Below are 24,755 nucleotides of genomic sequence, written 5' to 3'. Positions count from 1 at the left end.
AATATATCCATGAAGAGGATTTCAACAACGGATGAGCTGAGGCAGAAAACAATCGGGCTCTGGCAACTAGTTTGGAAAACTTAAGGGAAAGTTTTCCCATCCAGGATTTCAGGATTGCACAGTGTGATCACAGTCCGGGTGGAGCACAGCAGATTTCTGGCAAACTACATTCCTGAGATTCAATCCTGCGGTGAAATCATAATTTCTGTACGTCAAATAGCGTAATAACAGGGTGCAGCCAGGAACAGCTGTAAGGCACAGAGCTTTCTCATTATCCTGACATTAATGAGGTCAACATCAAACTAAAGGAGTGTCATTGTTGGAGAATAGAACATTTTTTAAATCCAGCAACCACTCAAGGATCGGGGCAAAGCTCCCTCTACACTGTCCCATCAAACACTCCCAGGGCAGGTACAGCACGGATTAAATACAGAATAAAGCTCCCTCTACACTGTCCCATCAAACATTCCCAGGGCAGGTACAGCACGGGTTAGATACAGAGTAAAGTTCCCTCTACACTGTCCCATCAAACATTCCCAGGGCAGGTACAGCACGGGTTAGATACAGAGTAAAGCTCCCTCTACACTGTCCCATCAAACATTCCCAGGGCAGGTACAGCACGGGGTTAGATACAGAGTAAAGCTCCCTCTACTCTGTCCCATCAAACACTCCCAGGGCAGGTACAGCACGGGTTAGATACAGAGTAAAGCTCCCTCTACACTGTCCCATCAAACACTCCCAGGGCAGGTACAGGGGGTTAGATACAGAGTAAAGCTCCCTCTACATTGTCCCATCAAACACTCCCAGGGCAGGTACAGCACGGGGTTAGATACAGAGTAAAGCTCCCTCTACACTGTCCCATCAAACACTCCCAGGGCAGGTACAGCATAGGTTTGAACATTTTCCGGTTGGTGCTGGGGCCTCAACTATTTACAATCTATAATAATGATTTGGATGAAGGGACTGAGTGTAATGTAGCCAAGTTTGCTGATGATACAAAGATGGGTGGGAAAGCAAGTGGTGAGGAGGACACCAGAAATCTGCAAAGGGATATAGACAGGCTAAGTTAGTGGGCAAAAATTTGGCAGATGGAGTAAATGCATAGAAACATAGAAAATAGGTGCAGGAGCAGGCCATTCGGCCCTTCGAGCATGCACCACCATTCAATGTGATCATGGCTGATCATTCACCTCAGTACCCCTTTCCTGCTTTCTCTCCATACCCCTTGATCCCTTTAGCCATAAGGGCCATATCTAACTCCCTCTTGAATATATCTAACGAACTGGACTCAACAACTTTCTGTGGTAGAGAATTCCACAGGTTCACAACTCTCTGAGTGAAGAGGTTTCTCCTCATCTCGGTCCTGCATCCTGGGAATCAGTCTGGTGAATCTGCGCTGCACTCCCTCAATAGCAAGAGAGACCAAAACTGAACACAATATTCAAGGTGTGGCCTCACCAAGGCCCTGTACAACTGCAGTAATACCTCCCTGCTCCTATACTCAAATCCACTAGCTATGAAGGCCAACATACCATTTGCCTTCTTCACCGCCTGCTGTACCTGCATGTTAACTTTCAATGACTGATGTACCATGACACCCAGGTCTCGTTGCACCTCCCCTTCCTAATCTGTCACCATTCAGATAATATTCTGCCTTCCTGTTTTTGCCACCAAAGTGGATAACCTCACATTTATCTACATTATATTGCATCTGCCATGCATTTGCCCACTCACCTAACCTGTCCAAGTCACCCTGCAGCCTCTTAGCATCCTCCTCACAGCTCACACCGCCACCCAGCTTAGTGTCATCTGAAAACTTGGAGATATTACATAGAAACATAGAAAATAGGTGCAGGAGTAGGCCATTCGGCCCTTCGAGCCTGCACTACCATTCAATAAGATCATGGCTGATCATGCATCTCAGTACCTCTTTCCTGCTTTCTCTCCATACTCCTTGATCCCTTTAGTCGTAGGGGCCACATCTAACTCCCTTTTGAATATATCTAACTAACTGGCCTCAACAACTTTCTGTGGTAGAGAATTCCACAGGTTCACAATTCTCTGAGTGAAGAAATTTCTCCTCATCTCGGTCCTAAATGACTTACCCCTTTTCCTTAGACTGTGACTCCTGGTTCTGGACTTCCCCAACATCGGGAACATTCTTCCTGCATCTAATCTGTTCAGTCCCGTCAGAATTTTATATGTTTCTATGAGATCCCTCTCATTCTTCTAAATTCCATTAAATGTAAGCCTAGTCGATCCAGTCTTTCTTCATATGTCAGTCCTGTCATCCCAGGAATCAGTCTGGTGAACCTTCGCTGCACTCCCTCAATAGCAAGAATGTCCTTCCTCAGATTAGGAGACCAAAACTGTACACAATATTCAAGGTGTGGCCTCACTGTCATGTATCTGCAGTGGAACGTGTAAGGTTATCCACTTTGGCAGAAAAAAATCAAAAATAAAATTATTGTTTAAATGGAGAAAAATTACAAAATACTACAGTACAGAGGGACCTAGGGGTCCTTGTGCATGAAACACTAAAAGTTAGTGTGCAGGTACAGCAAGTAATCAGGAAGGCAAATGGAATGTTGGCCTTTATTGCAAGGGGGATAGAGTATAAAAGCAAAGAAATCCTGCTACAACTGTACAGGGTATTGGTGAGGCCACACCTGGAGTACTGCGTACAGTTTTGGTCCCCTTATTTAAGGAAGGATATACTTGCATTGGAGGCAATTCAGAGAAGGTTCACTAGGTTGATTCCTGAGGTGAAGGGGTTGACTTATGAAGAAAGGTTGAGTAGGTTGGGCCTGTTCTCATTGGAGTTCAGAAGAATGAGATGTGATCCTATTGAAATATATAAATTAACGAGAGGTGGATGCAGAGAGGATGTTTCCACTCATGCGGGAAATCTAGAACTAGGGGGCATAGTTTCAGAATAAGGGGTTGCCCATTTAAAACTGAGATGAGGAGGAATTTCTTCTCTCAGAGGGTTGTAAATCTGTGGATTCTCTGCCCCAGAGAGGTGGAGGCTGGGTCATTGAATATATTTAAGGCGGAGATAGACAGTTTTTTGAGCGATTAGGGAGTAAAGCAGTGGGCAGGGAAATGGAACTAAGCCTATGATCAGATCAGCCATGATCTTATTGAATGGTGGAGCAGGCTCGAGGAGCCAAATGGCCTACTCCTGCTCCTATTTCTTATGTTCATTGGGTTAGATACAGGGTAAAGCTCCCTCGACGCTGTCCCGTCACACAGTCCCAGGGCAGGTACAGCACGGGGATAGATACAGAGTAAAGCTCCCTCTACACTGTCCCATCAAACACTCCCAGGGCAGGTACAGCACGGGTTAGATACAGAGTAAAGCTCCCAATACATTGTCCCATCAAACACTCCCAGGGCAGGTACAGCATGGGGTTAGATCCAGAGTAAAGCTCCCTCTACACTGTCCCATCAAACACTCCCAAGGCAGGTACAGCACGGGTTCGATACAGAGTAAAGCTCCCTCTACACTGTCCCATCAAACACTCCCAGGGCAGGTACAGGGGGTTAGATACAGAGTAAAGCTCCCTCTACACTGTCCCATCAAACACTCTCAGATCTGGTGTAGCTCATGCTACGTGGAGAGTAAAGGACTCTCAGTCGTTAATCTGCTACTACATTCGGCACCAACCTGTGGGACTTTTCCCATTTCCAACAGCCATCCAGGCAGGCTGTCGGGGCAATTTCTGAGCTGTTCCCGGAGGATTGGGTGGAGGCTGCTCCAACTCTACTTTATTAAGGATGCTTACAGCCAGAAAAAAGGGAAAAAAACAACATCCATCTCATCTTTGCATTCGTGAACCCAGAGGCAATGGGACAGTACTCCACCTTACCACAAGGGGGCACAGCCTTAAAATTAGAGCCAGGCCGTTCAGGGGTGATGTCAGTCAGCACTTCTTCACACAGAGAGTGGTGGGAATCTGGAACTCTCTCCCCGAAAGGTTGTGGAATTGAGATTGATAGTTTTTTGTTGGGTAATTATATTAACGGTTATGAAACCATGGCTTTAGATGGAGTTCAATTACAAATCAGCCATGATCTCACTGAATTGCGGAATAGGCTTGAGGGGCTGAATGGCCTTCTCCTGTCCCTATGTTCAGAAACAGCCCCATTTGCGATGCAGCCCTATAGGTGAATAGAATGCCGAAACTCAGGGTTAAACCTCAGGCAGAAAGAAGGGGCACTCAGGCGAGAATAGCAGAGAGTGGAGTGGTGTGAGGGCAGAATAGAGGGGGTTGGGGGGCGGAATGGGGGAATAGAGAGGGATGTGAGGTCAGGATTGGAGGTTTGGAATGGGGGAGTGGGTCAGAATGGGGGAGGGGAGAGTTGGTATGGGGGGAGGGGAGAGTTGGAATAGGGGGAGGGGAGAGTTGGAATGGGGGGAGGGGAGAGTTGGAATGGGGAGAGGGGAGAGTTGGAATGGGGGGAGGGGAGAGTTAGAAAGCGGGAGGGGAGAGTTGGAATGGGGAGAGGGGAGAGTTGGTATGGGAGGAGGGGAGAGTTGGTATGGGGGAGGGGAGAGTTGGTATGGGGGGAGGGGGGAGTTGGTATGGGGGGAGGGGAGAGTTGGTATGGGGGGAGGGGAGAGTTGGTATGGGGGGAGGGGAGAATTGGTATGGGGGAGGGGAGAATTGGTATGGGGGGAGGGGAGAGTTGGAATAGGGGAGGGGAGGGGAGGTTTGGAATGGGGGGAGGGGAGAGTTGGTATAGGGGGAGGGGAGAGTTGGTATGGGGGGAGGGAAGAGTTGGAATAGGGGGAGGGGAGAGTTGGAATGGAGGAAGGGAGAGTTGGAATGGAAGAGGGGAGTTTTGGAATGGGGGGTGGGGAGAGTTGGAATGGGGGAGGGGAGGGGAGGTTTGGAATGGGGGGAGGGGAGAGTTGGAATGGGGGGTGGGGAGTTGGAATGGAAGAGGGGAGTTTTGGAATGGGGGGTGGGGAGTTAGAGAGGGGCACTGCGAGGAACGGGATGGGCCTCCACCGGGTGGACACTCACCGGTCTGGTAGTGTTCCACTGTCAGGGAGCTGTTGGTCAGTGAGCCCAGGATGCTGATCACGCTGATTCTCCTGATGGCCAGTTGGCACACGTTCTCCAGGTACTCGTCCCTCTGGTGCATGTAGAGCCTGCTGTCTTTGCTGGGCGAGGTGATCAGCTGTCAGAACACGACAAGGCACATCACAGAAACACACAGTGACAGAGCCTCGGCCCCATCGAGGCATTCAGCACCACATTCAGGATCTCGGAGCCCATCCCGAAAGCAAACGGTGCAATAATCACTCATTAAACACTTTAATGATCATTATTCATCATCACGATGTGGGCGTTGCTGGCCAGGCCAGCACTTATTGCCCATCTCTAGTTGCCCGTGGGAACGTGGTGAGATCGGGTCTTGAACCGCTCCATCACAGGCGGTCCCTGGAACGGGGATGACTTGCTTCCACAAGAGTTCACAATGAAGGACCCGATGTTCCAGTCCTGAACTCCAATTGATGCCAGTGCGTGGATTTTTTTAACGTGTGGTGACCGTTGCACACCAGCCACCACACGGGCTTGACAGAGCTCGGTCTTTATCCGGTGGCAAGGGTTAACAAGGACGACTGGAGACCTGCTCTGCTGCACAGACCTAGTGCGCACACATATCGCAGTGTGGGCTGGCCCGTGCTGCCCCTGGGCCAACGGCTCTTCTGGGCCCTGTACCCTGATTTGTCCAATTTGTTACACTGGGTTTGATATCATTGATCGGCTGGCTAACTCACTTCAGAAGACAGTTAGGAGCAATGTTCCCCTTAAATTGTTTTGGCTGCATGGCCCCTTTAATGGGCTGCGCTGCCCATTCAAAATTTCACGCATCCACGAAACCTCCCGCTGAAAAGCCGGGGTGCGCGGGACCTCCAGACAATTGCGAGGCCGCGCAGCTTAACGGGAACGTTGGTTCGGAGTCAACCACGTTGCTGTGGGTCTATGGTCACATATCGGCCAGACCGGGTAAGGGCGGCAGATTTCCTTCCCAGAAGGACATCAGTGAACCAGTTGGGCTTTTTACGACAATCTGATGGTTTCCTGCTCACTTTTACCGATACAGGGGTCACTGTGATGGGGAAGAGCATCAAATACTTTCCGGGAGGAAGCTAGTGGAGACTCTGTGTTGCATGGATATTGGTTACTGTCTGTCACTGTCTCTCTCCCTCCCTCACTCACTCAGTGAGATCCAGGAATCAGCCAAGTGCCACTGAAGTCACATCATCAAGTTGATGACACTACACGATTGGACCAAAAGACTGATCTTTGAGCTGGGGGTTGGGAGAGGGTTTACAGTGAAAATCCATAATCCAAAACTCAGGAAAATATTAAAAGTAACTGACAGCTTTCTTTCACTAACATTACTGCGACAAAAACGTATTGGTACTCAACAAGAACAACGGACCTTGCATTTAAATAGCATCTTTAACATTGCAAGATAATTAAAAGAAAAAATGGATGCCGAGCCAAAGTAGAAGATAATGGCCCGGAATTTGCGGTAGGTATTAACAGTGAAGATAAGAACATATGAAATAGGAGCAGGAGTAGGCCATTCGGCTCCTCAAGCCTGCTCCGCCATTCAATAAGATCACTGACCTCAACTTCACTTTCCCACACGATCTCCATATCCCTTGATTCCCCTCGATCCCCAAAATCTATCTATCTCAGCCTTGAATATATTCAGAGACCCAGCATCCAAAGCTTTCTGGGGCAGATAATTCCAAAGATTTACAACCCTCTGAGTGTAGGAATTCCTCCTCATCTCTGTCTTAAATGGCCGACCCCTTATCCTGAGACTGTGTCCCCTAGTTCTAGACATCCCAGCCAGGGGAAACAACCTCTCAGCATCTACCCTGTCAATTCCCTTCAGTTTCAATGAGATCACCTCTCATTATTCTAAACTCCAGACAGTATAGGCCCAATCTACACAATCTCCCATCATAAGACAGTCCTCTCAACCCAGGAATCAATTCAGTGAACCTCCGTTGTACCGACTCCAAGACAAGTATATCCTTCCTTAGATACAGAGACCAGAACTGTGCGCAGTACTCCAGGTGTAGTCTCATCAAGGCCCTGTACAATTGTAGCAAGACTTCCTTCCTCTTATACCCAACCCCCTTGCAATAAAAGACAACATGCCATTTGCTTGCTGTACCTGCATGTTAGCTTTCTGTGTTTCTTGCACAAGGACACCCAAATCTCTCTCAACACCAACATTTAAAAGTTTCCCGCCATGTAAAAAATATTCTGTTTTTCTATTCTCATGAATAACTTCACATTTCCCTACATTATACTTCATCTGCCACCTTACAGCCCACTCACTTAGTTTATCTATATCAGACGCTTTGTGTTCTCCTCACAGCTTACTGTCCCACCTAGCTTTGTATCATTAGCAAACTTGGATACATTACACTCGATCCCTTCATCTAGGTCATTAATATAGATTGTAAATAGCTGAAACCCCAGCACTGATCCTTGCGGTACCCCATTAGTTACAGCCTGTCAACCTGAAAAAGACCCGTTTATGCCTACTCTCTGTTTTCTGTCTGTTAACCAATCCTCTATCAATGCTGATACAGTACCTCTAATCCCATGAGCCCTTATCTTACGTAATAATTTTTTATGTGACACCTTTTGGAAATCCAAATATACTCCATCCACTCGTTCCCCTTCATCTACCCTGCTAATTACATCCTCAAAAAACTCTAATAAATTTGTCAAACATGAATTTCCTTCCATAGAACTATGTTGACTTTGCCTAATCACGTTATGATTTTCTAAGTGCCCTGATATCACTTCCTTAACAATGGATTGCAGCATTTTCCCAACGTCTGATGTCAGGCTAACTGGCCTGTAGTTCCCTGTTTTCCCTCTCCCTCCTTTCTTGAACAGGCAGCATTCGCTGTTATTACCCCTTTGAAACTGACTGCAACATCGGGATGTCGCGCACACGCATCCCAATGCAGAATTCCTGAAGTTGTGGTCAGTCATTCACTGCTCCAACACAGGCTGTTCTGTACCCCACCCCATCCCCTACCCACCCCCAACAGCGTGAAATCGGGGAAAACTTGGCTTTTCCGCAGTAATACCGCTGTTAAATACCCCAGTAAAAGTTAGACCCTTTTAGGTTAGGTGTAACTAGGGATTTAACTAAACAAAGGTTATGGCCCTTGGAAAACTAATTTTAATTTTGTGGAGTATCAAATGTATTCATTTTAATAAAAAATGTAATTGTTAAGAAACTCTGTTCATCTTTATTTCAGGCTTGTCTTTTCCCCATGTGAGGAGCCCCAATCTTTATTTTGCTCGCTCTAACATTTTTTTCAAAGTAGCTTACTCACTTCCTGGTTCGCTGTCTGTGAGAAGTCTGCATTATGATTGGCTGTTCAGGTAGCTTGTTGATGTCACAGCAGCTCGCGTTAGGGATTCCCCATTAACTTGTATTGACTCACGGGTTTGGGGGTAATATATTAGTATGGATAAAGGATTGGTTAACTAACAGAAAACAGAGTCGGGATAAATGGATCATTTTCCGGTTGGCAACCAGTAACTAGTGGGGTGCCGCAGGGATCGGTGCTGGGTCCTCAACTATTTACAATCTATATTAATGACTTGGGTGACGGGACCGAGTGTAATGTAGCCAAGTTTGCTGATGATATAAAGATGGGTGGGAAAACAAATTGTGAGGAAGACACAAAAAATCTGTAAAGAGATATAGACAGGTTAAGTGAGTGGGCAAAAATTTGGCAGATGGAGTATAATGTGGGAAAATGTGAGGTTATCCACTTTGGCAGAAATAATAAAAATTAAATTATAATTTAAATGGAGAAAAATTGCAAAGTGCTGCAGTACAGAGGGACCTCTAGGGGTCCTTGTGCATGAAACACAAAAAGTTAGTATGCAGGTACAGCAAGTAATCAGGAAGGCAAATGGAATAACATAAGAACATAAGAAATAGGAGCAGGAGTAGGCCATATGGCCCCTCGAGCCTGCTCCGCCATTTAATACGATTATGGCTGATCTGATCATGGACTTAGGTCCACTTCCCTGCCCGCTCCCCATAACCCCTTATTCCCTCATCGGTTAAGAAACTGTCTATTTCTGTCTTAAATTCAATGTCCACAGTTCTCTGAGGCAGCAAATTCCACAGATTTACAACTCTCTGAGAAAAGAAATTTCTCCTCATCTCAGTTTTAAATGGGCGGCCCCTTATTCTAAGATTATGCCCTCTAGTTCTAGTCTCCTCCATCAGTGGAAACATCCTCTCTACATCCACCTTGTCAAGCCCCCTCATAATCTTATACATTTTGATAAGATCACCTCTCAGTCTTCTGAATTCCAATGAGTAGAGGCCCAACCTCCTCAAGCTTTCCTCAAAAGTCAAGCCCCTCAACCCCAGAATCAACCTAGTGAACCTTCTCTGAACTGCCTCCAAAGAAAGTATATCCTTTCGTAAATATGGAAACCAAAACAGCACGCAGTATTCCAGGTGTGGCCTCACCAATACCCTGTACAACTGTAGCAAGACTTCCCTGCTTTTATACTCCATCCCCTTTGCAATAAAGGCCAAAATTCCATTGGCCTTCCTGATCACTTGCTGTACCTGCATACAAACCTTTTGTGTTTCATGCGCAAGTACCTCCAGGTCGCGCTGTACTGCAGCACTTTGCAATTTTTCTCCATTTAAATAATAACTTGTTCTTTAATTTTTTTTCTGCCAAAGTGCATAACCTCACACTTTCCAACATTATACTCCATCTGCCAAATTTTTGCCCACTCACTTAGCCTATCTATGTCCTTTTGCAGATTTTTTGTGTCCTCCTCACACATTGCTTTTCCTCCCATCTTTGCATCATCAGCAAACTTGGCTACGTTACACTCGGTCCCTTCTTCCAAGTCGTTAATATAGATTATAAATAGCTGGGCTTTATTGCAAGGGGGACGGAGTAAAAAAAGCAGAGAAGTACTGCTACAACTGTACAGGGTATTAGTGAGGCCACACCTGGAGTGTTATGTATTTAACCCCTTGCAACCTGTATCACACTACCACCAGAGGGCCTACCTGTTGGAGTCCCAAGGGATCCCAGCATCCCTTGGGAGCACTGTAAATAAACAGTCCGCCCACGAGGTACCTGCACTCTGGAGTCTTAGTAAAGGAGCTAAGGTCACACTTGCTCATTGTTCATAGTACTCAGTTTCATTCTTTATTATATCAATTGGCGACGAGGTTACGAACAACCGCACGAAAATGCAAAGAACAGTTGGTATCCTGGAGAAGTTCTCAGAAGGGGGACGATTGGGAGAGACTCGACCAATACTTTGTGGCCAACGAGCTGGAAGGGGACGCTGCCAAACGAAGAGCGATCCTCCTTACTGTCTGTGGGGCAACAACTTATGGCCTCATGAAGAATCTTCTAGCTCCAGTAAAACCAACAAACCAACAACTAAATCCTATGAAGAATTGTGTAAGCTGATCCGGGAGGACCTAAATCCTAAGGAAAGCGTTTTGATGGCGAGATTTCAGTTCTACATGTGTCAATGGTCGGAGGGCCAGGTGTATGTCGCCGAACTAAGGCGCCTCGTAGGACATTGCGAATTTGAGGGATTCCGAGAACAAATGCTCAGAGACTTTTTTGTACTGGACATTGGCCATGAAGTAATCCTTCGCAAACTTTTGCCTGTTGAAACTCCGAATCTAAGCAAAGCCATAACGATAGCCCAGGCATTTATGACCACCAGCGACAATACCAAACAGATTTTGCAGAGTAAAGAGGTTTCGGCCAGTACTGTGCACAAAGTAACGTCGTTTTCGAGCAGGAACAGACATGACAAAACATACACGCTGGCTGCTGCTGCACATAGAAACATAGAAAATAGATGCAGGAGTAGGCCATTCGGCCCTTCGAGCCTGCACCACCATTCAATAAGATCATGGCTGATTATTCACCTCAGTACCCCTTTCCTGCTTTCTCTCCATACCCCTTGATCCCTTTAGCCGTAAGGGCCATATCTAACTCCCTCTTGAATATATCCAATGAACTGGCATCAACAACTCTCTGCGGCAGGGAATTCCACAGGTTAACAACTCTCTGAGTGAAGAAGTTTCTCCTCATCTCAGTCCTAAATGGTCTACCCCTTATCCTAAGACTGTGTCCCCTGGTTCTGGACTTCCCCAACATCAGGAACATTCTTCCTCCATCTAACCTGTCCCGTCCCGTCAGAACCTTATATGTTTCTATGAGATCCCCTCTCATCCTTCTAAACTCCAGTGTATAAAGGCTCAGTTGATCCAGTCTCTCCTCATATGTCAGTCCAGCCATCCCCGGAATCAGTCTGGTGAACCTACGCTGCACTCCCTCAATAGCAAGAACGTCCTTCCTCAGATTATGAGACCAAAACTGAACACAATATTCCAGGTGAGGCCTCACAAAGGCTCTGTACAATTGCAGTAAGACCTCCCTGCTCCTATACTCAAATCCTCTCGCTATGAAAGCCAACATGCCATTTGCCTTCTTCACCGTCTGCTGTACCTGCTTGCCAACCATGACACCCAGGGCTCGTTGCACCTCCCCTTTTCCGAATCTGTCACCATTCAGATAATATTCTGCCTTCGTGTTTTTGCCACCAAAGTGGGTAACCTCACATTTATCCACATTATACAGCATCTGCCATGCATTTGCCCACTCACCTAACCTGTCCAAATCACCCTGCAGCCTCTTAGCGTCCTCACAGCTCACACCGCCACCCAGCTTAGTGTCATCTGCAAACTTGGAGATATTAAACTCAATTCCTTCATCCAAATCATTAATGTATATTGTAAATAGCTGGGGTCCCAGCACTGAGCCCTGCGGCACGCCACTAGTCACTGCCTGCCATTCTGAAAAGGACCCGTTTATCCCGACTCTCTACTTCCTGTCTGCCAACCAGTTCTCTATCCATGTCAGTACATTACCCCCAATACCATGTGCTTTGATTTTGCACACCAATCTTTTATGTGAGACCTTGTCAAAGGCCTTTTGAAAGTCCAAATACACCACATCCACTGGTTTTCCCTTGTCCACTCTACTGGTTACATCCTCAAAAAATTCCAGAAGATTTGTCAAGCATGATTTCCACTTCATAAATCCATGCTGACTTGGACCGATCCTGTCACTGCTTTCCAAATGCTCTGTTATTTCATCCTTAATAATTGTTTCTAACATTTTCCTCACTATTGATGTCAGGCTAACTGGTCTATAATTATCCATTTTCTCTCTCCCTCCTTTTTTAAAAAGTGGTGTTACATTAGCTACCCTCCAGTCCATAAGAACTGATGCAGAGTCGATAGACTGTTGTTAAATGATCACCAATGCATCCACTATTTCTAGGGCCACTTCCTTAAGTACTCTGGGATGCAGACAATCAGGCTCCGGGGATTTATCGGCCTTCAATCCCATCAATTTTTCGTCTAATAAGGATATCCTTCAGTTCCTCATTCTCACTAGACCCTCGGTCCTTAGTACATCCGGAAGGTTATTTGTGCCTTCCTTCGTGAAGTCAGAGAATTTGTTCAATTGGTCTGCCATTTCTTTGTTCCCCATTATAAATTCACCTGAGTCCAACTGCAAGGGACCTACGTTTGTCTTCACTAATCTTTTTCTCTTCACATATTGGTCAAGAAAACCATCCCTAATACATTCCAGGAAATCCTCCTCCATCACATTGCTACCAGTTTGGTTAGCACGAGCTCAGATGACCCAGAGTCCGCCATCAATCATTAATGCGAGGCAGTTAACACCTTGTTGGTGTTGTGGAGATGATCATCGGGCCCATCAATGCCACTTCAAGCACTATGCGTGCAACGGCTGCAGAACAATGGGACACCTCCAGGGAATGTGCAGGCGAGCTGCAAACCCTGCAAACCACCACGTTGCAGAGGAAGATCGATCCACTGTGGATCAGGCTGAATTGGAGACTCATACCGGGGAGGCAGAAGTGTACGTGGGTACACACATTCACCATGAAATGTTCACCAATAATGTTGAAAGTTGAACTGAACGGAATTCCAGTATCTATGGAACTGGACACGGGTGCGAGTCAGTCCATAATGAGTAAAAAGGTCTTCGACAGGCTGTGGTTCAACAAGGCACACAGGCCCAAGCTCAGCCCTATTCACACCAAACTAAGGAACTAATCCCTGTAATTGGCAGCGCAGAAGTCAAAGTCTCATATGATGGAGCAGTACACGAACTCCCGCTGTGGATCGTGCCAGGGGATGGCCTCGCACTGTTTGGCAGAAGCTGGTTGAGAAAAATCCACTGGAACTGGGACGACAGCCGAGCAGTTTCGTCCATCGACGGTGCCTCATGTGCCCACGTTCTGAGCAGATTTCCATTGTTGTTCAAGCCAGGCATTGGAAGCTTCTCGGGGGCGAAAGTGCAGATCCATTTGGTTACCGGTACGTGACCCATCCACCACAAGGCACGGGCGGTACCATATATGATGCGAGAGAAAGTGGTAATTGAGTTGGACAAGCTGCAGCGAGAAGGCATCATCGCGCCGGTGGAATTCAATGACTGGGCCAGTCCGATTGTCCCGGTACTTAAAGAGGACGGCACGGTTAGAATTTGTGGGGACTATAAAGTAACGATTAACTGTTTCTCGCTGCAGGACCAGTACCCGCTACCCAAGGCAGACGACCTATTTGCGACCCTGGCTGGAGGGAAGATGTTCACCAAGTTGGACCTGACCTAGGCCTACATGACTGGAGGAGTCTTCACAGGGCCTCACCTGCATCAACACGCACAAAGGTCTGTTCATCTATAACAAATGCCTTTTCGGGATTTGGTCGGCCGTGGCAATCATGGAGAGCCTGCTAAAGTCGGTTCCTCACACCGTGGTTTTCCAGGACGACATACTGTTTACAGGTCGGGACAGCATTGAGCACTTGAAGAATCTGGAAGAGGTTCTTAGTCGGTTGGATCGCCTGGGACTCAGGTTGAAACGCTCGAAGTGTGTTTTCCTGGCGCCGGAGGTCGAGTTCTTGGGAAGAAGAATCGCAGCAGACGGCATCAGACCCACCGACGCCAAGATGGAGGCCATCAAGAACGCGCCGAGACCACAGAACGTGACGGAGCTGCAGTCGTTCCTGGGACTCCTCAATTATTTTGGTAATCTCCTACCTGGGTTAAGCACCTTGCTGGAACCTCTACATGTGCTATTGCGCAAGGGAGACGACTGGGTATGGGGGAATTCACAAGAGGCTGCCTTTGAGAAAGCCAGAAATCTATTGTGTTCAAACAAACTGCTTGTCCTGTATAACCCTTGTAAACGATTAGTGCTAGCTTGCGATGCGTCGTAGTACAGGGTCGGGTGTGTGTTACAATAGGCTAACGAATCGGGGATCTTGCAACCGGTCACTTATGCGTCCAGGAGTTTGTCCAAGGCCGAAAGGGCTACAGCATGATTGAAAAAGAGGCTCTGGCGTGCGTTTACGGGGTAAAAAAAATGCACCAGTACTTGTTTGGCCTCAAGTTTGAGCATGAAACTGACCACAAGCCGCTCATAACGCTGCTCTCTGAGAGCAAAGGGATTAGCACCAATGCCTCTGTCCGCATCCAAAGATGGGCACTCATGCTGTCGGCATACAACTATGTAATCTGCCACAGACCGGGCACAGAGAACTGTGCGGATGCTCTCAGTCGGCTGCCATTGCCCACCACCGGGGTGGAAATGGCACAGCCTGCAGACTTGCTCACGGTAATGGATGCATTCGAAAATGAAAAGTCACCCGTTACGGCCCGCCAGATCAGGACCTGGACCAGCCAGGATCCTTTACTGTCCCGAGTAAAAAAATCTGTGTCCTCCATGGGAGCTGGTCCAGCATCCCAGCGGAGATGCAGAAAGTGATTAAGCCGTTCCACAGGCGCAAAGATGAAATGTCCCTGCAGGCGGACTGTCTGTTGTGGGGTAATAGCGTGGTCTTACCCAAGAAAGGCAGAAATACGTTCATATGTGAACTGCACAACACCCACCCAGGCATCGTAATGATGAAAGCCATAGCCAGATCCCATGTGTGGTGGCCCAGCATTGACTCAGATTTGGAGTCATGCGTGCGCCAGTGCAACACTTGCTCTCAGCTGAGCAATGCACCCAGAGAGGCAGCGCTAAGTTTGTGGTCGTAGTCCTCCAAACCGTGGTCGAGGATCTACGTGGACTATGCGGGCCCATTTCTGGGCAAAATGTTCTTGGTTGGCATGGATGCTTACTCAAAATGGATTAAATGTGCAATAATGTCTGTAAGCACGTCCACGGCCACCATTGAAAGCCTACGAGCCATGTTTGTCAGCATGGCCTGCCTGATGTCCTAGTCAGCGATAATGGGCCATGTTTCACCACTGCTGAATTCAAGGAATTCATGACCCGCAATGGGATCAAGCACATCACATCTGCCCCGTTCAAGCCCGCATCCAACGGCCAGGCAGAACGGGCAGTTCAGACCATCAAGCAAAGCTTGAAACACATGTCGGAAGGCTCCCTGGAGACGCGACTATCGCGAGTCCTGCTCAGCTACCGCACTAGACCCCACTCACTCACCGGGGTTCCCCCAGCTGAGCTGCTCATGAAAAGGGCGCTCAAAACAAGGCTTTTTCTTGTCCACCCTGATCTGCATGATCACGTGGAGGGCAGGCAGCAGCAACAAAGTGTGTACCATGACCATGCAAATTTGTCACACGATATTGAGGTCAAGGACCCTGTGTTTGCACTCAATTATGGACATGGTCCGAAATGGCTCGCTGGCACAGTGATAGCCAAAGAGGGGCGTAGGGTGTTTCAGGTCACAATGGACTAACGTGCAGAAAACATTTGGGCCAAATCAAATTGCAGTTCACCAACAGCTACGAACAACCCGAAGAAGACACCACCAACTTTGACCCTCCAACACATACACAAGTGGCAACCGACATCACAGTTGACCACGAAGCCGAAGTCACCATCCCCAGCAGCCCAACAAGGCCGGCTGCCCAACAGCCCAGTGAAGAACTGACCAACCCACCCACACCTGCATTTGTACTGAGACGATCGACAAGGGAGCGAAAAGCCCCAGATCGTCTCACCTTGTAAATAAGTGTACTGTTAACTTTACGAGGGACTGATGTTATGTATTTAAACCCTTGCAACCTGTATCACACTACCACCAGAGGGCCTACCTGTTGGAGTCCCAAGGGATCCCAGCACTGGGAGCACTGTATATAAACAGGTCACACACGAGGTACCTGCACTCTAGATTATTAAAGGAGCTAAGGTCACACTTGCTTATTTTTCACAGAACTCAGTTTCATCCTTTATTATAAGTACTGCATACGGTTTTGGTCTCCGTATTTAGGGAAGGATTTTTTTGCTTTGGAGGCTGTTCAGAGAAGGTTCACCAGGTTGATTCCAGAGATGAGGGGGTTGACTTATGAGGAAAGGTTGAGTAGGTTGGGCCTATACACATTGGAGTTCAGAAGAATGAGAGATGATCTTATTGAAACTTGCAAGATAATGAGGGGGCTCGACAAGGTGGAAGCAGAGAGGATATTTCTACTCATAGGGGAAACTAAAACTAGGGGCATAGTCTCAGAATAAGAGGCCGCCCATTTAACACTGAGATGAGGAGGAATTTCTTCTCTCGGAGGGTTGTAAATCTGTGGAATTCTCTGCCCCAGAGAGCTATGGAGGCTGGATCATTGAATATATTTAAGGTGAAGACAGACAGACTTTTGAGCGATAAGGGAGTAAAGGGTAATGGGGAGCAGGCAGGGAAGTGGAGCTGAGTCCATGATCAGATCAGCCATGATCTTATTAAATTGCGGAGCAGGTATGAGGGACCAGGTGGCCTTCTCGTGCACCTATTTATTATGTTCTTATGTTCTTATTCCAATTGCACGTCGGAAAATCCGAACCTCTCGCCGCAGAGATCGCTGGATCCTTGTGGGAAGCTCACTTCGGGGCCAGCGGCCAATGAATTCGCTACATTACATCGTTGGCCGCAAATTACAGGCCATTAACAACAACAACTTGTATTTATATAGCGCCTTTAACGTAGTGAAACATCCTTCACAGGAGTATAATGTGATAAAAATTTGACGCCGAGTCACATAAGGAGAAATTAGGGCAGGTGACCAAAAGCTTGGTCAAAGAGCTAGGTATTAAGGAACGCCTTGAAGAAAGAAAGAGAGGCGGAGAGGTTTAGGCAGGGAGTTCCAGAGTTTGGGGCCCAGGCAACAGAAGACACGGCCACCGATGGTTGAGCGATTATAATCAGGGAGGCTCGGGAGGGCAGAAATAGAGGAGCGCAGAGATCTCGGGGGGGTTGTGTGGCTGGAGGAGATTACAGAGATAGTGAGGGGCGAGGCCATGGAGGGATTTGAAAACAAGGATGAGAATTTTGAAATCGAGGTGTTGCTTAACCAGGAGCCACTCTGGGTCAGCGAGCACAGGGGGTGATGGGTGAGTGGGACTTGGTGCGAGTTAGGACACGGGTCAGCGAGCACAGGGGGTAATGGGTGAGTGGGACTTGGTGCAAGTTAGGACACGGGTCAGCGAGCACAGGGGTGATGGGTGAGTGGGACTTGGTGCGAGTTAGGACACGGGTCAGCGAGCACAGGGGGTGATGGGTGAGTGGGACTTGGTGCGAGTTAGGACACGGGTCAGCTGAGTTTTGGATGACCTCAAGTTTACATAGGGTAGAATGTGGGAGGCAAGCCAGGTGTGTGTTGGAATAGTCAATAAAGGGATAAGAACATAAGAAATAGGAGCAGAAGTGGGCCATACGGCCCCTCGAGCCTGCTCCGCCATTTAATACCATCCGATCATGGTATTCTTCCCTGCCCGCTCCCCATAACCCCTTATTGGTTAAGAATGACCAAAAGCTCGGTCAAAAAGCCTTAAGCAGGATATTAATGGACAAGAGAGAGGTGGAGAAGTTTAGGGAGGGAATTCCAATGCGTGGGCTTGGGCGACTGAAGGCACAGCCCTCAATATTGGGGACAGGGTTGCAGGGCGGATGGAATGCACTAAAGAGCTAAACACAAGATAGTTTTTTGTACAGATCTTCACTCCTTAAATGAGGATAGCGTCCATTCAGGATTTCCCTATCACAAATGTTTTTATTTCCACGTTCTCTCTCGGATACACTCGGCACTACTCATCCAGAACACACTATAACACAAACCAGCGGAACACACTATAACATAAACCAGCGGAACACACCATAACATAAAGCACCGGAACACACTATAACATAAACCAGCGGAACACACCATAACATAAAGCACCGGAACACACTATAACATAAACCAGCGAAACACACTATAACATAAACTACCGGAACACACCATAACATAAAGCACCGGAACACACTATAACATAAACCAGCGGAACACACCATAACATAAAGCACCGGAACACACTATAACATAAACCAGCAGAACGCGCTATACCATAAACCTGCGGAACACGCCATAAATCACCGGAACACACGATACCACAAAACCACCGGAACACGCTATAACATAAACCACCGGAGCACACTTTAACATAAACCACTAGAACACAATTAACATAAACCACCGGAACACGCTATAAATCACCGGAACACACGATACCACAAAACCACCGGAACACGCTATAACATAAACCACCAGAGCACACTTTAACATAAACCAGCGGAACACACTATAACATAAATCAGCGGAACACACAATACCATAAACCACCGGAGCACACTATACCATAAACCACCGGAACACACTTTAACATAAACCAGTGGAACACAATTAACATAAATCAGCGGAACACACAATACCATAAACCACCGGAACATAAACCACCGGAACACAATTAACATAAACCACCGCAACACACTATAACATGAACCACCGGAACATACTATAACATGAACCACCGGATCACACTATAACATAAACCACCGGAACATACTATAACATGAACCACCGGAACACACTATAACATAAACCACCGGAACATACTATAACATGAACCACCGGAATACACTATACCATAAACCACCGGAACACGCTATACCATAAATCACCGGAACACACTATACCAAAGACCACCGGAACACACTATAACATAAAACACAGGAACATGCTGTACCATATACCAGCGGAACACACTGTATCATAAACCACCGGAACACACTATAACATAAAGCTGCGGAACACACTATACCATAAACCATTGGAACACACTATAACATAAACCACCGGAACACACTATAACATAAACCAGCGGAACACACTATACCATAAACCACTGGAATACACCATACCATAAACCAGCGGAACACATTATACCATAAACCACCGGAACACACTAAACCATAAACCACTGGAACACACCATACCATAAACCACCGGAAACACCATAACATAAACCACCGGAACACACAAAACCACCAGAACACACTATACCATAAACCAGCGGAACACACTGTACCATAAACCACCGGAATACACTGTAACATAAAGCAGCGGAACACACTATAACATAAACCAGCGGAACACCTATACCATAAAACACCGGAACACACTATACCATAAACCGCCAGAACACACTAAACCACCGGAACACGCTATAACATAAACCACAGGAACACGCTATACCATAAACCAGCAGAACACACTATACCATAAACCACCGGAACACGCTGTACCATAAACCACCGGAACATGCTATACCAAAGACCAGCAGAACACACTATACCATAAACCACCAGAACACACTTTAACACAAACCACCGGATCACACTATAACATAAAACATAAAACAAAGAAAAGCATAAAACAAGAAATAAGGGATGTGTGCAATGAAGTCGCAGTTATCATGGGCGACTTCAATTTACATATAGATTGGGTTAACCAAACTGGTAGCAATGCGGTAGAGGAGGATTTCCTGGAGTGTATTAGGGATGGTTTTCTTGACCAATATGTGGAGGAACCGACTAGAGAGCTGGCCATCCTAGACTGGGTGATGTATAATGAGAAGGGACTAATTAGCAATCTTGTAGAGTGACACAGTTAATTCAGAAACTCGGGTCCTGAACTTAAGGAAAGCTAACTTCGATGGCATGAGGCGTGAATTGGCTAGAATAGACTGGCAAATGATACTTAAAGGGTTGATGGTGGATAGGCAATGGCAAACATTTATAGATCACATGGATGAACTTCAACAGTTGTACATCCCTGTCTGGGACCGACGCCAATACACACATAGCTCAATCTATCTTGGACCCACGCGGTTTTCAAACGCGACTTACCAAAAGTCTTCGCTTGTTCCGAAAGTGCTCCAGAAAGCCCCCCTGCTCCCGGCTGTTAACCGGCTTCGGGTTTCTGGAGCCGCCCTTCTTGTTCTTACGATTTCTTCTGTTCTTTCTGCCTTTGCTCCGGGCTCCTTTGCCCGAGTTCTCCCCGCGCTCCCTTTCCAGTTTCTTGCCCTTGGGTGGCGCAGTTGGGGCGGTCTCCCAGCGCTGGCCCGGACCCCCTCCCTCCTGCTCCGCCTCGGCCCCTGTCCCCCCTGTCTCACCCCGAGTCCCGCCTTCAGCAGGATGCGCGGGGGATTTGGGAAGGGTGTTCCCGATGGGAGGGTCTGTCTGCTGGCCCCTTGCTTGGCTGCTCTCAGGATTGGAAGCTGGTGTCGATTCCTCTCGAGTGGCGGTGCTGAAAGTGGCCTTTCCCGGGATTGGAGACACCCGCCCAGGGGCTCTGGAGAGGGGCAAGAGCCCGGGGCCAGTGGTTTGTGCGGTGGGTGATCCAGAGTCCCAAAGTGCTGACTCGGTTGGGTGGGGTGCCACAGCTATGGGCACGGCGGAGCCGTTACCCAGAATGTACTGAGTGGGGAAACGCTCCTGGGATCGGACTGTGCTCGAGTTGGTTCCAAAGACCCCTGCCCTCACGGAGCTCCTATCCTTAATCTGTTGAGTGGTAGAGAATTGGGACTGGTCCCAATTCAGGGCGGCAGACCCGGCTGGTTGGACACCGCGGGCAGCGGTTGGGTTAAGACGAGCCATGGTTGAGGTCACTGGGGTGGAGCCCCTGGATTGGACTCGGGGTGTGTGGTAGGTGTGAGATCCTGCCCCAGGCACTCGGCTCTCAGTCTGGGTGACGGGGGCGGGCCGGCGCTGGATGGGGTACCCGTGGTTGGCCGCCAACATCTGCTGCACTTTCTGTTTGATCTGATCCATCAGGCTCCCCAACACCCCCTGCCCTGCTTGAGCTGGGCTCTGGAGGGTCTCCGCTCGTCTCTGCCCAGTAGATCTTGGGGTGGAGCTTGAACCTTTCTGTTTGGCCAACATCCTCCCACTGGGAGAACCGCTGTCCGGGGCCAACGCTGCTGGTTTGCCGAAAAACCGAACACTCGGAGATCTGATGGGCTTCTGAGAATTGGGGGTGGCTGATCTCAACCTGGTATTGGCCGGAGACGTGTTGACCAGAGATCTGTTGGCCAATGTCCCGTTGACCAGAGATCTAATGATCGGGGTCCTGTTGACCAGAGATCTGTTGGCCAATGTCCTAGTGACCAGGTATCTGTTGGCCAGGGTCCTGTTGACCAGAGACCTGTTGGCCAATGTCCCGTTGACCAGAGATCTGTTGATCGGGGTCCTGTTGACCAGAGATCTGTTGGCCAGGGTCCTGTTGGTGATGTAGACCTGCCCTGGGCCCAACCTCCTGGCCCCACCACCTTTGCACTTGAGCTGCTGGCTTCTCCTGGTCATGCTCTCCACCTTCCTGAGGGGCATCCGGTCCACGGTCTCCAGAACCGCTTCCACTCGCACCGCGTAAGGGAAACGCTCGAACAACTGCATGGACTTCTTGAGCAGCACCATGCTGAATTGGCCCTGCTCCAGGGACAGGAGCCGCATAATCTGCCCCACCTCGCCGGGCTGCACCTTCTCCTCCGACACCTTGCCTTCCTGGGAGAAGCGGACCAACTTGCCCGGGGAGGCGGCGCCGGCCCCGTGGAACAAGACGAGGACCAGCAAGTCCCTCACGGCCAGCCGGCAGCTCAGCTGCCTGCTCCTCACGTCTATCTGCTTCTCCATCAGCCGGTAGGAGTTGTCCGAGGGGTCCGGGGCGGCGAGCACCAGCAGGCGGAACTTGCCAAAGTACTGGGCGAGGGGTCCCAGCTCTGCCTTGGGCGCCGGGAGAGGCAGCTGGCCGCCCCTGCTGTCGGGGCTCCCCTTCTTGCTAAGTCCTCCTTCTCCTCTCCCTCTCCTCGAGCCGGCCCGGGCTGGCTTCGACCGATCCTTCCCACTCCCGGGGACATCAGGCCAGCCGCCCGCCCCTCCGAGGAGCAAAGACAGCAGCAGAAGGCAAATGGGGCAGGAGATGCGTCGTGATCCCATCCTTCCTGCTCTCCAGACAGATTGCACGATCATTCCCCCAGCAAGCCCAGTGCACGAAATCCCTGCCCACACCCCATGCACACACACACACACACACACAAACATTCACTCCAAACAGTTTCCTGGTCTATTCCAATCTTGCAACAAATGTTTCCAAGATGAGGGGAGGGGGAGGGAGAGTTTTAATGGCAACTAACCTATTTGTTTAAATATTGTTTGGTGCGTGTGTGGATAGTGAAATCTAATAAAACCAGCAGCTGCTGTCCAGGTGTGACGAGCACCAGATGATGTGTAGAAACAACACATACTCAACTATAAACCTCAGGGCAGTGATTCTCACACACAGCCACGTGTGCATAACAGAAAGTGCAGCTGCTCTCTCTCCTCCCCCTCATAAGGTACAACCCCTTCCTAGTCTTAAAAAAAAAGCCAGGCTGCTAGGAATCATTTGTTGCTTCGCGTCCAATACTCAAGCCTTTTTTAAATTAAGGCAGATTTTTTTTGAGGGGCGGGGTGGAGGTAGAATATTTCTTCTCCTTCCAATTTTTTTTTTGAAGTCAGGACTTTTCATTTTTCTTCCCTCCAGCTACAATCAGAGCAGGAGGTGCATGTCACAAATGACTCTTTGCAAAATCAGGGTTGTGTCTGCACCCCGCCGAAAAATCATGGAATTCCTGCACAACTTTCCCCCAGAGGCTGTGACAGCGCTGCACTGATCTGTTTCATAACGAGGAAGGAGGGACAGGGCAGAGAGAGAAAGAACTTGCATTTATATCACGATCTCAGGACGCCCCAAAGCGCTTTACAGCCAATGAAGTACTTTTTGGAGTGTAGTCACTGTCGTAACGCGGCAGACAATTTGTGCACAGCCAGCTCCCACAATCAGCAATGTGATAAATGATCAAATCGCTGGAGAAATACCACCAACGATGTCTCCGCAAGATCCTGCAGATCCCCTGGGGGGACAGACGCACCAACATTAGCGTCCTCGATCAGGCCAACATCTCCAGCATTGAAGCACTGACCACACTTGATCAGCTCCGCTGGGCGGGCCACGTTGTCCGCATGCCTGACACGAGACTCCCAAAGCAAGCGCTCTACTCGTAGCTCCTACACGGCAAGCAAGCCTCAGGTGGGCAGAGGAAACGTTTCAAGAACACCCTCAAAGCCTCCTTGATAAAATGCAACATCCCCACCGACACCTGGGAGTCCCTGGCCAAAGACCGCCCCAAGTGGAGGAAGTGCATCCGGGAGGGCGCTGAGCACCTCGAGTCTCGTCGCCAACTGCATGCAGAAACCAAGCGCAGACAGCGGGACAAATCTGTCCCGCCCACCCTTTCCTTCAACAGCTGTCTGTCCCACCTGTGACAGAGACTGTAATTCCCGTATTGGACTGTTCAGTCACCTGAGAACTCACTTTTAGAGTGGAAGCAAGTCTTCCTCGATTTCGAGGGACTGCCTGTGATGACTAATCAGATAATGTTTTAGTGATGTTGGTTGAGGGATAAATATTGGCCAGGACACTGGGGAGGACTCCCCTGCTCTTCTTCAAATACTGGCCATGGGATCTTTCACACCTACCTGAGAGGGCAGGCAACGCCTCGGTTTAACATCTCAGCCAAAAGACGGCACCTCTGACAGTGCAGCACTCCCCCAGAACTGCACTGGGAGTGTCAGTCTAAGTAATGTGCTGAAGTCTCTGAAGTGGGACTTGATACCACAACCTTCTGACCCCGGGGCGCAACTGCTACCCACTGAGCCACGGGTGCCTAAAATCACCTACCCTAGTTCGGTTCAAGTCCCACCCACTGCGACGAGGAGAATGCTGTGATACTCTCCCCCCACCCCTCTTCGAGAAGGCACTCCTGCTGGGGTCCAGTTCCACAGGCACTGGCTATTCTCTAGTACCTTGCCCAAGTTACCATGCACAAGTAGGCAGCAGAGGAGGGGGGACTGGGCAGGAGATCGCAGCTGAGCTGGAGAGATCCCATAAGCCGGGACGGTGTTCCCTCTGTGTGGCGGACAATCAAATGCATATCTTGTGCATCAGCTGATGCTCAGTGGGCAGCACACTCACCTCTGAGTCACAAGGTTGTGGGTTTGAGTCCCACTCCAGGGACTTGAGCATATTAAAATAAAAATCTAGGCTGACCCTCCCAGCGCAGTGTTGAGGGAGTCATCGTATCATCATCATCATAGGCAGTCCCTCGGAATCGAGGAAGACTTGCTTCCACTCTAAAAATGAGTTCTCAGGTGACTGAACAGTCCAATACAAGAACCACAGTCCCTGTCACAGGTGGGACAGTCGT

The 24,755-nt window shown here is 48.6% G+C and overlaps 1 protein-coding gene across 2 annotated transcripts in view; it reads right to left on the bottom strand.

The window, feature by feature from the left end:
* The window catches only part of LOC139262218 (coiled-coil domain-containing protein 80-like), a 47,351-nt gene extending 24,834 nt beyond the window's left edge, over positions 1–22,517 (bottom strand). For both annotated transcript variants that reach the window (XM_070877366.1, XM_070877373.1), the window contains exons 1-2: positions 20,362–22,517; positions 5,034–5,190 (exon numbers count right to left, since the gene is read on the bottom strand). In XM_070877366.1, coding sequence (XP_070733467.1) covers positions 5,034–5,190; positions 20,362–22,479 — 2,275 coding nt within the window. In that variant the 5' untranslated portion in view covers positions 22,480–22,517. The remainder of the gene's footprint in view (positions 1–5,033; positions 5,191–20,361) is intronic.
* Positions 22,518–24,755: the final 2,238 nt, after the last annotated feature.

This window comes from Pristiophorus japonicus, chromosome 1, assembly GCF_044704955.1.
Source record: "Pristiophorus japonicus isolate sPriJap1 chromosome 1, sPriJap1.hap1, whole genome shotgun sequence".
Taxonomy (NCBI): Eukaryota; Metazoa; Chordata; class Chondrichthyes; family Pristiophoridae; genus Pristiophorus; species Pristiophorus japonicus.
Note: the sequence above shows the minus strand (reverse complement) of the source record. Positions and strands in the feature narration are given on the sequence as shown.